Source organism: Nothobranchius furzeri, chromosome 6 (assembly GCF_043380555.1).
Source record: "Nothobranchius furzeri strain GRZ-AD chromosome 6, NfurGRZ-RIMD1, whole genome shotgun sequence".
Lineage (NCBI taxonomy): Eukaryota > Metazoa > Chordata > Actinopteri > Cyprinodontiformes > Nothobranchiidae > Nothobranchius > Nothobranchius furzeri.
In genome coordinates, this window is record NC_091746.1 from 70,573,689 (window position 1) to 70,587,300 (window position 13,612).

At 46.4% G+C, this 13,612-nt stretch overlaps 1 protein-coding gene across 1 annotated transcript; it reads left to right on the forward strand.

Annotated features, from left to right (window-relative positions):
* The first annotated feature begins 4,144 nt into the window (after positions 1 to 4,144).
* spra (sepiapterin reductase a) lies at positions 4,145 to 13,443 on the forward strand. Its single transcript, XM_015943353.3, has 3 exons — positions 4,145 to 4,715; positions 9,537 to 9,827; positions 10,433 to 13,443. The coding sequence occupies exons 1-3, from the start codon at positions 4,400 to 4,402 to the stop codon at positions 10,621 to 10,623; spliced, it is 798 nt and encodes a 265-aa protein (XP_015798839.1). The 5' UTR covers positions 4,145 to 4,399; the 3' UTR covers positions 10,624 to 13,443.
* The last annotated feature ends 169 nt before the right edge of the window (positions 13,444 to 13,612 follow it).

Here is a 13,612-nt window from a genome sequence, read left to right on the forward strand (position 1 = left end):
AGTTAGGAACCCTCTGACAGCGCGGAACTAGAACCAGCCTGGATAAAACTCAGCCACGTGGGCCTCACTAAACGTCTGCTTACAGAAATGTTAATGCTGTAACCAGTGAATCATCAGGGTTAGGCCTGACTGAACCAGGACTGCTAAGACGGTCTGGAGATGTCCATTTACAGAGTGACCGTGGCCTTCTGAGGGACGTCTCAGAGACCTGGACATGCAGAGGAGGACAGTGAAGTATTCCAGGGCAGACAACAGCGCTCATGGCATGAGCCTAACACTCACCATCCGCACATTGTTGTTGTTTTTCTGTGCTGCTTATTTAAAATGTTTTTAGGGTCCCAGCACCAGCAGTCATCCACATTCACACACCGGTGATGATGAGCTACATGGTAGCCACAGCTGCAAACAGAGGCGAGACTGTCGAGCACTGGCACCACCAGCAGGCAAGGAGGGTCAGGTGTCTTGCCCAAGGACACAACAGCAGAATTCTCTGGTGGCAGCTGGGATCAACCCACAACCTTCTGATTACTAGACAGCCTGCCCTACCTCCTGAGCTGCTGCTGCTGCCTTCAATCAAACCAAACATCCTCGTCACGGTTCAGAAGGGTGGTCGGTTAAATACTGCAGCTTCTTGTGGTTTGGAGCAGATCCGGAGGCCCGGGGCAGCAGAGGAAATGAGCCGCTCACACAATCCTCACTTGTACAAATCGAGACTGCGGGTAGCATCTTGTGATTCATCAGACTAACTGGAAGTATGGGGAAAGATCATCCGGCTGATAAGAGTAATCCCTAAAAAAAGATCCATAAAAGATGTAGATTAGTTTTATAATCGCTATAATTAGATGAAGAGTTTGTTTGAGTTTAAAGGGTCACGGTTTTATTCATCAGACTCCACTTACAGAAGTCCAGCTTCATCCTAATACATTAAAAATGAAAACACAAGTGTTGGGGTCACTGACTCTTTGTTGGTGAATGACCTGTATTTATATACAGTAGTGTACATTCACTCACCTCAGTAGTGATGAAGTACTGTGAACGCCCGGTCAGAGACTTCATCGTTTCTTCACTACCAGACACACTGGACCCACTACAGTTCGCTTACCGTCCAAATCGTTCTACAGTCGATGCCATCTGTCATCTCCTCCACACATCACTAGACACTAGAAGGGGGAATTATGTTAAAATGCTCTTCATCGACTACAGCTCTGCATTTAATATCATAATTCCCTCCACACTCACCACCAAACTGGAGCACCTGGGACTGAGCTCATCTATGTGTCAGTGGATCTCCAACTTCCTCACTGGCAGACCACAGGCAGTAATGATGGGCGGACATGTCTCAGCCTCCACCACTCTCAGCACTGGAGACCCCAGGGGTGTGTTTTAAGCCCCCTGCTGTACTCTTTGTACACATATGACTGTGTGGCCAGTACCAGCTCCACCACCATCATTAAGTTTGCTGACGACACCGTTGTGGTGGGCCAGATCTCTGACAACAACGAGGCGGCCTACTTGACGGAGGTTATGAATCTGGAGACCTGGTGCCAGAGGAAAAAGCTCCTTCTAAATGTCAGTAAAATGAAGGAGTTGATAGTGGACTTCAGTACTAAGCAGGAGAGGAACTACCAGATCCCCGTCATCAACGAGTGCCCAGTGGAGAGAGTGGGTAGCTTCAAATACCTCGGTGTTCACATCACGCAGGACCTGTCATGGTCCTGTCACATCAACACCGTGGTGGAAAAGGCCCGACAGCGTCTCTACTACCTCCGACGCTTGAGAGACTTCCGACTGCCCCCCAGAGTGCTCAGGAACTTTTACTTGTGCACCATAGAGAGCATCCTGACGGGGAACATCATAACCTGGTTCGGGAACAGCACCATGCAGGACACGAGCTCTACAGAGGGTCATACGATCAGCTGAGCGCACCATCCGCTCCGAACTCCCTGACCTGCACTCGATCTACAGCAGCCGGTGCTGGACCAAGGCCGGGAAGATCGTGAAGGACCTCAGCCATCCCAACAACAGACTGTTCTCTCTGTTGAGGTCAGGAAAGCGATTCCGCTCCCTGAAGACCAACACAGAGAGGCTGAGGAGGAGTTTCTTCACTGCATTTCGTACTGTGTATGACTGTGTACGTGACAAATAAAATTTGAATTTGATTTTATAGAGTTCCACAACCCCCCAAAGTGCTTGACAACACAATCACACACACGTCTAAGTGCACAAATATGAAGACTATAAAACATGTAGAAAACAAAAATGAGTAGAACATTACACACACACACTCACATGGAAATTGGTCCGATCACGTGATTTTGAACGATCAGAAGTAAACTGGGACCTCGGTCTGAGAGGATCTCTACTGGGATGCCGTGTAATCTAAATATGTGTTTCACTGACAGATTGGCCGACTCTGCGGAGGAGGGAAGGGATTTTAATGGCATCAGGTGGCAGGCCTTGGAGAACCTCTCCACCACCGTCATGATTACTGAGAATTCTCGAGAAGGGGGTAGACCAGTGACAAAATCCATTGCAATGTGGGACCAAGGTCTAGAAGGAGCAGGTAATGGGTTTAGCAGGCCAAAAGGTGGTTGGTTGAGAATTAAAAAGAGAGATCATATCTCTCCTGTCTTAGCTTCCCTACATTGGCTACCTGTTAAATTCAGAATAAATTTTAAGATCCTTCTTCTCACATATAAAGCTCTTAATAATCAAGCTCCATCATACATCAGTGATCTGATTGTTCCATACGTTCCTAACCGAGCACTTCGCTCTCAGACTGCAGGTTTACTGGTGGTTCCCAGAATATCTAAAAAAATAGGATGGGAGGCAGATCTTTTAGTTATCAGGCTCCTCTCCTGTGGAACCAGCCCCCAGCTTTAGTCCGTGAGGCAGACACCTTGTCTACTTTTAAGACTAGGCTTAAAATATTTTTATTTGATAGGGCCTATGGTTACAATCTTATGTTAGCCCAGATCTGGACAAGTGGGGGAGTAGAGGGAGGAGGAGTGTACAGTCGGTAAAGACGGCTCTCCCTTGCCCTGCCTCCAGCATGCCTCCATCTAAAAGGCTAGGTTATCCAGAGTTATCTCTGTAGTTATGCTGCTATAGGCTTAGACTGCTGGAGAACACACTGACCACTTTCCACACTCGACTTTCTTCTAGATTCTGCCCACTGCTGCTAACCACTTAAACATTCTCCCTCTCCTGATAATAAAATTTTATCTTCTTTAACAAAGAATGTGCTACTACTAGTTTACCCTTTTAATCATAGATTCATACAATAAAGTTTATACCGTATCTTACTAAATACAATAATTACTAAGAAATCATAGGTGTGTGTGTGTGTGCATGCATGCGTACGTGTGTGTGTGTGTGTGTGTGTGTGTGTGTGTGTGTGTGTGTGTGTGTGTGTCTGCTCTGTCTTCTCCATCCCCAGTGAGTCGTGGAGGATGGCTGCTTATACTGAGCCAGGATCCTCTGGAGGTTTCTTCCTGTTAAAAGGGAGTTTTCCTCTCCACTGTCGCTGCATGCTTGCTTAGTATGAGGATTGCTGTAAAGTCTCTGACACTAGTCAGTGACTCGATGCAACCCGCTGGGTTCCTTATATAGGAAACTTGTTACTGATTGGCTTAATGACCTGACCTGTGTTGTTTACTGTGTGAAGGTCCTTGAGACGACTCTTGTGATTTGACGCTTTATAAATAAACTGAATTGAATTGCTACGCTCTCGGTTGTACTGACAGGGTATAGAGAAGTCCTAGAGCAAAATGTTTCTGTCAGTTCACGTGCTTCACTCCCTTGCGGAGCTGACAGGGAAGGATAAATCAGGCTTTAGCAGCTTGAGGCTATTGGCGGAGGTGGTGGGGGTGAATGCACAGACGGGATTTACCTTGGTGACCCAGATGGACAATTGGCAGCAACTCTAACCTTTCTGTTCGTCCTCCTGGCACCTTTTCTACAGTTCACACTGAAATATTTGGCCTCAGATTATATTTTAGAGTTGCTGTTGGGCTTGAGACCTTTTCTAGTTCCTGCTGCCCCTCCTCCAGCCAGCCGGAAGGGTTATTCCAGTTTACACAGACATGTTTGTTTTTACTAATGTGTGACCTGTCAGACCGAGTTACACAACACGGTCTCTGACTGATAGTCTTATATAAACGTGTTCCTGCAGCCTTGATGTTTTGATTTTCGGTGATTAAACGGTTCAAATCCGGGCAGAAGCGTGTCGGAACCATAATCGGTGTGAATGCGGTTTCCCGTGCCCTGACTCATATTCACCGGGAGGTGGCGGCAGGGCAGCAAGTGGACCGGGCTGCCGCTGCAGAAGGAGCGCACCGACACGTTTCCGGATCTCACGGTGAATCACGCAGAAGAACGCTTCAGAACCATCCGAACCATGGCGCCAGCTGCGGACCTCGGCCGGGTTCTGTGCATCATCACCGGGGCCTCCAGAGGCTTTGGCCGGGCCGCGGTTAAAGAGCTGGCCCGGTTGGTGAGACCCGGATCGGTGCTGGTCCTGGTGGCCCGGTCTGGGGAAGACTTGCTGACTCTGCAGGCCGAGCTGACCCAGTCCGAACCGGGCCGAACCGGGCTGAAGGTGGAGGTGGTGGTGGCTGACGTCGGACAGACGGAGGGTCTGGAGAACATCATCAGAACCTCCAAAAAGGCTTCAAACGAGGACCTGGACCACGTGATTCTGATCAACAACGCGGGTAAGAGTCGAGTTCGGTACCGCTGCAGGTCCAAACACAGTTTATGACCGAGACTAATCTAACCAGCTCTGAGCAGAACCCAAGAGGAACTGGAACTGGCATTTATATGGGTCAGAACCTTAGGTCTCGTCAGAGTTGGTGTGTACCGGTCTTCTCGGTTCTGATGGTGTCTCTCCCTGAAGACCTGTGAGCAGGTCCAGGAGCTGCTATGACAGCAATCAGCTGTTTTCTCAGCAGCATGGTGCAACATTTCAGTTCTGCATTAAAGGTGTGGTAAACCTGCAGGGGGCGGAGTCAGCCTGCCTTAACCCTTACCCTGTCACTGGCTCAAGCTGAACCTGATGAGATGCTGAGAGGACGAACAGAAGTGACTTAGTCTCAGAATTATTAGATCCGACTTTTGCCAGAGATTTAAGTCACTGATGTTTTTATCTCTTAAATATTTAGAAATTTGTTTTCATTTTACAATAAATACTTTTTTTTATATAAAGTAAGAAGAAACATGGCAACAGTAGGTTATTTATTTCAGTGGGGTGTTGATATTTGTGGAAAATAATTTAAAAATAAACATAAATGGATCTAAAAATGTTACTGGTCCTTTTCTGTTGTGGAAATCCAGTAGAATTTAAAACTCTGATAAATTGATTAAATCTGCACATTTTTATTGAGTTTGATTTACATTAAAAAAAGGATTTCACAGTTTTAAAAGGTTACAGCTGAAGTCACTCAGAGCCGCTGTAGAAGAGCCTGAGTTAGCCTGGAACTGAGAGATGGGATGAAAGCTTTTGCTGTCTAAGTTTAACCAGACGTGACATACAATGGTAATAACAGGGTAATAACAATAATTACGTATATGTAACTGTGATATAGAAAGGCACCTATGTCTATATAGAAAGTTCATCTCTTACTAAATAGAAGACGGGACAGAAGATACTTCCCAGGTGTTGGGTTGGGCATCGAGAATCGAGCATCGATTGGAACCGGTGTTCTGGGAATTTCTCCTACTCCGTAAACCGTCCTACCCGTTGTTCCTGAGCATGTGTGCGCATGCGCACAACACAAAAAGGGAAGCAAAGCGCATTGTTATATTTGCAGGAAAACAGGTAAATAGTAAGTATTAGTACTTTTTATTGACGTTGATACTTGATTTTTTGGGTTAGGGTTTGTGTTTGTCATGTAAAACACCATAAAATTATCCTACGGGTAGGACGTTTTGCCAAAGTAGGACGTTTTGTCAGAACACCGGCTCCAACTGTTCGGTTTTCCCGGAATCGCTCAATGTTTATATTTTGATTCCTAGTTTCGATTCCTAGTGTGCCAACGGAAGAGGAATCCGCGGCCGATCCCCGTGAAAAATAAACGTGATCTGCAAACTGTGATCAAGGCTTTTCAGAGCTGATCACACCTGCTGTGTGTGTGCAGCACGAGTCCCCCACCACCACCACCACCACCCCACCCGGCGCGCAGCGGCCAGATCTAAACAAACGTCTGCCGAACTTTTAATCTGTGACGTAAACTTTAACTCCTGCAGCGTAGAGGAAACGTGTTAAACACGTCAACACGGTGGATTTAATAGAAGCTTTAAAGAACAAACTCTGGACGGTGTGAGGTGAGTTTGTCTCACTGCAGGATTAAAATCACACACAGAGCGTCAGCAGTCAGATGCAGCCGCTCACCAACACTCGTGTGTGTGTGTGTGTGTGTGTGTGTGTGTGTGTGAGCATCAGAAGGCTGAACAATAACCTGTAGAATAATTAAAGTCATCATGCTAGAGAAGCTTCTGCCACCATAAATAATTATGATATTAATAATAAATCACACACAAAGCTGTAAACATTTTAATTTCCTTTCTGAACTATTTCTGTTGAGTTTTAATGTTTAAAAACTGTTAGATTGTTACTGACAGCAGCTATATTTAAGTTTCACTTCCTGTTTGTGACTGAACGCTGCTGCAGCATGGAGGTGTAGTTCTCAGTCATCCTGGACATGATCATCCTGAGAGTGTTAGCTGAAAACAGCTGCACGTTTCTGGATATGTTGGAGACATTTAGCCTCTCATCCCAGAGGCTGCTTCCAGACGTTGGTTGTGGTCAGAAACAAACACACTGGTTGTGCTGCAAGTCTTTTTCTTTTTTTCTCCAAAACATGTTTTTGTCTAAATGAAGGTGATGTTGTTGTTCATAGAGTTAAAATTCATGTTGGAGTTAAGGTTATTTCATCAAGTAGGACCTGCGGTTAGCTGGCTCATGTAAAACACGTCATGTCTTGAAAGAATCGGAATCGGGAATCGATAGGAACCAGAATGGAAAGGAGGAATTGGAATTGTTCAAAATCAAACGATGCCCAACCCTACCCAGGTGGCTTCTGGTGGACGGTTCCACGTCTGATGAGAGGGTGATGGACTGAATAAATAATAATTGTTGATTCAAAAGGACAGTTTGTGTACCGCTTAAACAATTCCCCTGAAACATCTATTAAACTTCTTTTACCTTCGGACATGCTTCCACCCTCGTCTGCGGTCTTCCACCAGAAGTTTCACAGGTGTTTCTGTGACGCTTCTTTATCAGCTGTTCTTCTGGTGGGCGCGACTGTCCCGGTTCTGTCAGATCCACCAGTTCCTCAGCCAGAAATAAGGAAACATGAACATTGGAACATGAACAGAGATGAGTGGGCCTATCAGCTGTCTCGCACCTGGGATTCCCTTCTCCAAAGACCAGCCAGAGGAGGTGGGCCCACCAGAACACCTGTGACACTTCTGATGAAGACCGCAGAGGGTGGAAGCATGTAAAGATAACTAGAAACACCGTCATGTCCGAAGCTGAAAGGACCTCGTTCGATATTTAAAAAGAGGACTTAATGAACATGTAAAGGACTGAAACATCTAGGAATTCATTACTCTCAGGAAGTCCACAGAATGTAGTTAAAAGTCTTCATCTTGTCCAAAATGCTGCAGCTAGAGTTCTGATGAGAATTAATAAGAGAGATCATATCTCTCCTGTCTTAGCTTCCCTACATTGGCTACCTGTTAAATTCAGAATAGATTTAAAGATCCTTCTTCTCACATATAAAGCTCTTAATAGTCAAGCTCCATCATACATCAGTGATCTGATTGTTCCATACGTTCCTAACCGAGCACTTCGCTCTCAGACTGCAGGTCTACTGGTGGTTCCCAGAATATCTAAAAATAGGATGGGAGGCAGATCTTTTAGTTATCAGGCTCCTCTCCTGTGGAACCAGCTCCCAGCTTTAGTCCGTGAGGCAGACACTTTGTCTACTTTTAAGACTAGGCTTAACACGTTTTTATGTGATAGGGTCTATGGTTAAAATCTGATGTTAGCCCAGATCTGGACAAGTGGGGGAGTAGAGGGAGGTGGAGTGTACAGTCAGTAAAGACGGCTCTCCCTTGCCCTGACTCCAACATGCCTCCATCTAAAAGGCTAGGCTATCCAGAGTTATCTCTGTAGTTATGCTGCTATAGGCTTAGACTGCTGGAGGACACACCGACCACTTTCCACACTCGACTACTTTCTTCTACAATCTGCTCTTTAACTGTATTATTTCCTGCTATTTCAGCTGTTAACTTTATTTTCTCTCTAAGTGTTTTTCTCCCCAGAAGAAGCTACAACGATGTTCTGCTGAGCTGTGGTGGCCTCATGGAGGGGGCCATCGTCTAGCACACTGCTGCTAACCACTTAAACATTCTCCCTCTCCTGATAATAACTTTTTACTCTCTTTGACATTGAATGTGCTACTACTAGTTTACCCGTTTAATTATAGATTCACTAGAATAAATACAATAAAGTTTATCTCCCACCAAATAGAATATTTACTAAGAAATCACGGTGTGTGTGTGTGTGTGTGTGTGTGTGTGTGTGTGTGTGTGTGTGTGTGTGTGTGTGTGTGTGTGTGTGTGTGTGTGTGTGTGTGTGTGTGTGTGTGTGTGTGTGTGTGTGTGTGTCTGCTCTGTCTTCTCCATCCCCAGTGACTCGTGGAGGATGGCTGCTTATACTGAGCCAGGATTCTCTGGAGGTTTCTTCCTGTTAAAAGGGAGTTTTCCTCTCCACTGTCGCCGCATGCTTTCTTAGTATGAGGATTGCTGTAAAGACTCTGACACTAGTCAGTGACTCGATGCGACCTGGGTTCCTTATATAGGAAACTTTTTTTTCTGATTGGCTTAATGAACTGACCTGAATTGGAATGTTTATTATGTGAAGTGCCTTGAGACGACTCTTGTCGTGATTTGGCGCTATATAAATAAACTTGAATTGAATCTCCAGGATGATCACGCAGCAGGAGCTGGGAGCTTGTAACTGTAACTAATTACTTTCTACGGTAAGATGCCCAACGCTGGACATCAGAGGCCTTTCAGCTCTAGGACACGGTTCTGGATCGGTTTGGGTTCTGAGCTGAAGTCCAGATGAAGAGTGTTAGCAGACACAGTCAGAACAACATGTCCGTATTCTTGGCCGGGAGGACGTCCTCAGGGGGACATCGGTGGTTTTGGCTCGGACCAGATTTGAGTGTTTGGGTCTGTTTCAGGTTCGGGTCACTTTGTTGGTGTTCAGTCCGTGCACGTGCACGTGCGTTCCCTGATTGAACTCGGGGTTAGGCTTAGTCATGAGCATAAACAAAGATGGCGCTGAGGTAGGTCTAGAATACTCTGTGAGGGTCAGGTCTCCCGTGGACGGTCTCGAGTTTACAGTTTGATGAGACATGGGTAGGAACTGTCCCAGAGACAGACGGTCTACCCTGCTGGTTCTTCTGTCTGTGTCCTTGTCCCTAGAAGAGCAGCCTGACTCTCCTGTGGTTTGTGTCCCCCAGCCTCTCTAGGGGATGTGTCCCGTTACACTAAAAGCTTCACGGAGATGTCTGAGGTGGACTCGTACCTGTCCCTGAACGTCAGCTCCGCTCTCTGTCTCACTGCCAGAGTCCTGCAGGCCTTCCCACAACGTCCTGGTCGACGGAGGACCGTCGTCAACGTTACGTCTCTCTGCGCCCTGCAGCCTTTCTGCTCCTGGGTTCTCTACTGCACTGGGAAAGCTGCTCGGGAGATGATGTTCAGGGTTCTGGCTGAGGAGGAACCGGACCTCCGGGTTCTGAACTACTCTCCAGGTAGGTCCAGGGTCTGGTCCAACACTGGGATGTATCTGAGACACTGAATCTGAACGATGAACCTCAAATTCCCTTTTTCCTTGGAGGACACGGTAACACCAGAACTTTGTCTTCTCAGCTGCAACAGAAACGGGCAGAACTGTTGGAAACTGAAATGGTTTCCATCTCTAGGAAATGAACTTCCTGTTTTTCCTCAAGTGCATCATGAAGCGTTCCGGGTTCAGATGCATCCAACCTCCGTGTTTATATTTATTTGTCCACATCGTCTCCTGAAAGGACTCCTCTGTTGGTGGTTAAGACATCTCTGGTCTCACCAGGAACAGAGGTAGCTCGTATGCTGCCAAGTTTGGCTGAAACTTCTGTTCAGCGTTGTCACGGTTGCTAGGCAACAGGACATGCGCTAAGGTAAGACCCCGGTTTCACCTTTGGCCTTGCCGGTCTTGCGTTCCTGGCTAAAGGATGTCAGTGTGGGACCTGGCCGGGGTTTGTCTCTGTGCCACGAATCCGTGCACCGCCACACCCTCGATGGTCGTGGAGATCTCCAGCAGTCAGCTCCGTCATTTTAGTTTTCTAAACGAATTGTTTTTATTTGTTTCTTGTTCCAGGACCTCTGGACACCAACATGCAGGTGGAGGCCCGGTCCAAAACGGCCGACCCGCACATGAAGAAGACGTTCTCCGACATGTTCTCTGGAGGTCAGCTGCTCACCTGTGAGGCGTCCTGCTCTAAACTGATGAAGATTCTGCTGGAGGACACCTTCACGTCAGGAACCCACATTGATGTCTTTGATGTGTAAAAGCAGAACCCACCTTCTCCAGAACCCGCATTCTTCTTTTTAACTGGAATCGAAAAGTTTTAATCGTGTTTTTTAGGTTTTCTGTTGCGGCGGATTCACTTTCAGAACTTCAGCGTATTTTCTAGAGTCCAAGGCCTTCATTCATCAACCGTACTTGCACACAGATCTGAGCCCGTGTGGTGCGTAGCAACGATTTTACAACAGGTGTGGTATTTACCATCTTGTACCGGTGTGTAGAAATGTTCCTGAACATCAGAACAGCTCTGGCCATGCGTAGGAGCAGCATCTAGTGGTAGAATGGGGTACTACAACACTGAAGGTCTCAGCCATCTAATTATTTGACCCAGTCAGTAATGATGTCTGTGTGGAAACGGCTTCATCAGCTGTCCCTTACGGCTGTCAGAACCTAGAAGGACACCTGTGACCCACGGGAACCTGACGGGTAGCGTGGCTGATCTGCTGTTGAGGACCTGGCAGAGCGAGCTCTCTGGAAGGAGCGGGTCCTCTGTGAGCGCTCTGATCTGTGGGTGAGAATCCACAGTGGCTCATGTGCAGGTACCGCTTCCAAAAGAAGGTCCTTCTGGAGCTACGTCTCCTCCACTCGGCTCTCCGAACATCCAGACGTTGCCAAGGTAACCAAACTGACTGACAACTCTGCAGTCAGACAGTCAAACCAGAACAAAACCAACTCCAGGCAGAACATGTAAACTGTAAATGACAACAGAACGTTCGGTTACGTTACGGTTTTTCAGATTCGGCTTCACGTGGAACCGTTTTTTTTTATTTATCTCTGACAGGAACCTCTCCTCTGTCACGACCACGTTTACCACGCCTGCCACTTTCTCCCAGGCAGCGTTCCGTCTTTTCCTGGTTTCTCCTGAGCTGAGAGAAGTTCTGCTTCGGCAGACAGAGCCTCGGTCTCGCTGTCGCTGGTGATTCTTCTTTCCCAGGAAGAAGGCAGGGATTCCTCATGAGCTTTAGAGGATGTGATGTGACCAGATATGGTTAATTGAGGGCGTCTCTGTATGTAAATGATTGAACGGACACGAGCGCTTGGGTATGGTCAGGTGGGATTTATCGTCGGTTAATTGTGGAGGAACGTGCGTACGAGAAGCCACCGCATGTTTCGTAAATCAGGATTTGACGGTTTGTTCGATTATTCTAGATTCCATTCGTAAGAAGGAATATAGGACAGTTTCTACGAACGGTTGATAAATGAGTCCCTGGAATTTTCTTTGGTTTGTAGGATCTACAGAACATAAATGTTCGTCCTCAGTTGTGGGTTTGAATCCCGCTGCCACATGTTGAGTCCTCTAAAACATGAAGCAGCTTGTTTATGTTGATCTGATGTGATGATATGAAACAGATGTTTGTTTAGAAAAGCTACAGGAATGATCTCAGACATGAGTGAGCTGGTCACAGCTGCTTCAGTGGAACATCAGGGTCCGAAGGTCAGAACAGTGGAACTTCAGGGTCCGAAGGTCAGAACATCAGGGTCCGAAGGTCAGAACATCAGGGTCTGAAGGTCAGAACATCAGGGTCCGAAGATCAGACCAGTGGAACTTCAGGGTGCGAAGGTCAGAACATCAGGGTCCAAACATCAGACCAGTGGAATATCAGGGTCCAAAGATCCTCCCAAGGCTGCATTTTAAGTCGGACTGCATCACAGCTAAGGGACAAGGCAATCTGAATATAAAGAAGATGTGTCCTCATTTCCCCCGAATTTCAATGACTTTAGTGACTGGATTTATGCTGAGGTAGGGGTAAAAGGAAAGACTGTCCAATTTATTAGCCGCTCACTTCTGACCTTAGTGGTTGTGGAAGGACCTGATCTTTGTTGACCGAGGAGAACTGGTCCTCTCAAGGTGCGGTGCAGTAAAGGGAAATAAGATTGTTGGTCCAACACAAAAGTACTGGCTTCGCTAAACATACATGTGGTTGGTTAATGATTAGCGTGTTTAAGCTAGTAATGCGGTTGTTTGACGGGACATCACTGTGCTATTGACTAGCTTTTATTGTTAGCCTGTTGCTGTTTCTGTTTAATAGTGTTGTAAAACCAATCATAGACAAAGAGTCAGAGTTTATTGTTGATACCAGCTAGCCTCTTCCCAGTTTGACCTGAACATTAGCATTAGCTTCAGACCCAACTCTGGTCCTCGAGGGCCACCATCCTGCTAATTCTCTGTGCTTCCTGCTCTACCACACCTAAATGAAGTGATTTAATCCTCTCCTTACCACTTTAACTCTACCTAGGCCTGTTAATTACTCATTTGTTTTAATCAGGTGTGCAGTAGCAAAGAAACAGCTAACATGCAGGATGCTAGCCCTCGAGGACCAGAGTTGGTGACCTCTGCTCCAGAGCTTCAGTCGGCTCTCAGAAACGGTACCATTAAAGATATTTGAGCTTATGAAATTTTAAGTAGTGATTTTCTAAATTGAATATTTTTATAGTGCCTTCTTAGGGTTCTACAACCCCCCAAAGCGCTTCACAACACAGTCATTCACATGCTGATGAGCTACGATGTAGCCACAGCTGCCCTGGGGCTCACTGACACAGGCAAGGCCTGCCAAACAGACGCCACCGGTCTGTGTTTTATGTCTTTAGTCTGTATCTTATTAATGTGCCTTACTAATGTGCTTTAAGCTTTGACTTAAATGTGATAATTGTTGCCATATTTCACTGCCAAACTTCGATTTTATTCCCTTAACCTTTTCCTCAGCATTAATGTAGATATTTTTTATAAATGTGTTGAACAGGGAGAGCTTTCTGCTTTGTGCTGTATGAACGTGGCAGAACAAATAATAAAAATCTCACATTTACTGATTGTGGCGTTGTTAAACAGAACTTCTGCTGGACTCCAGAAACCTGGTTCTTGTCAAATCTCTGATTGACACCAACAGCTCCTTGGGACCAAAATAACATGCGGAGGGGTGGAACCAACCCAAACAAGGGGCAGACTCCCACCAGGACCCTGAGGCTTCTTACCAA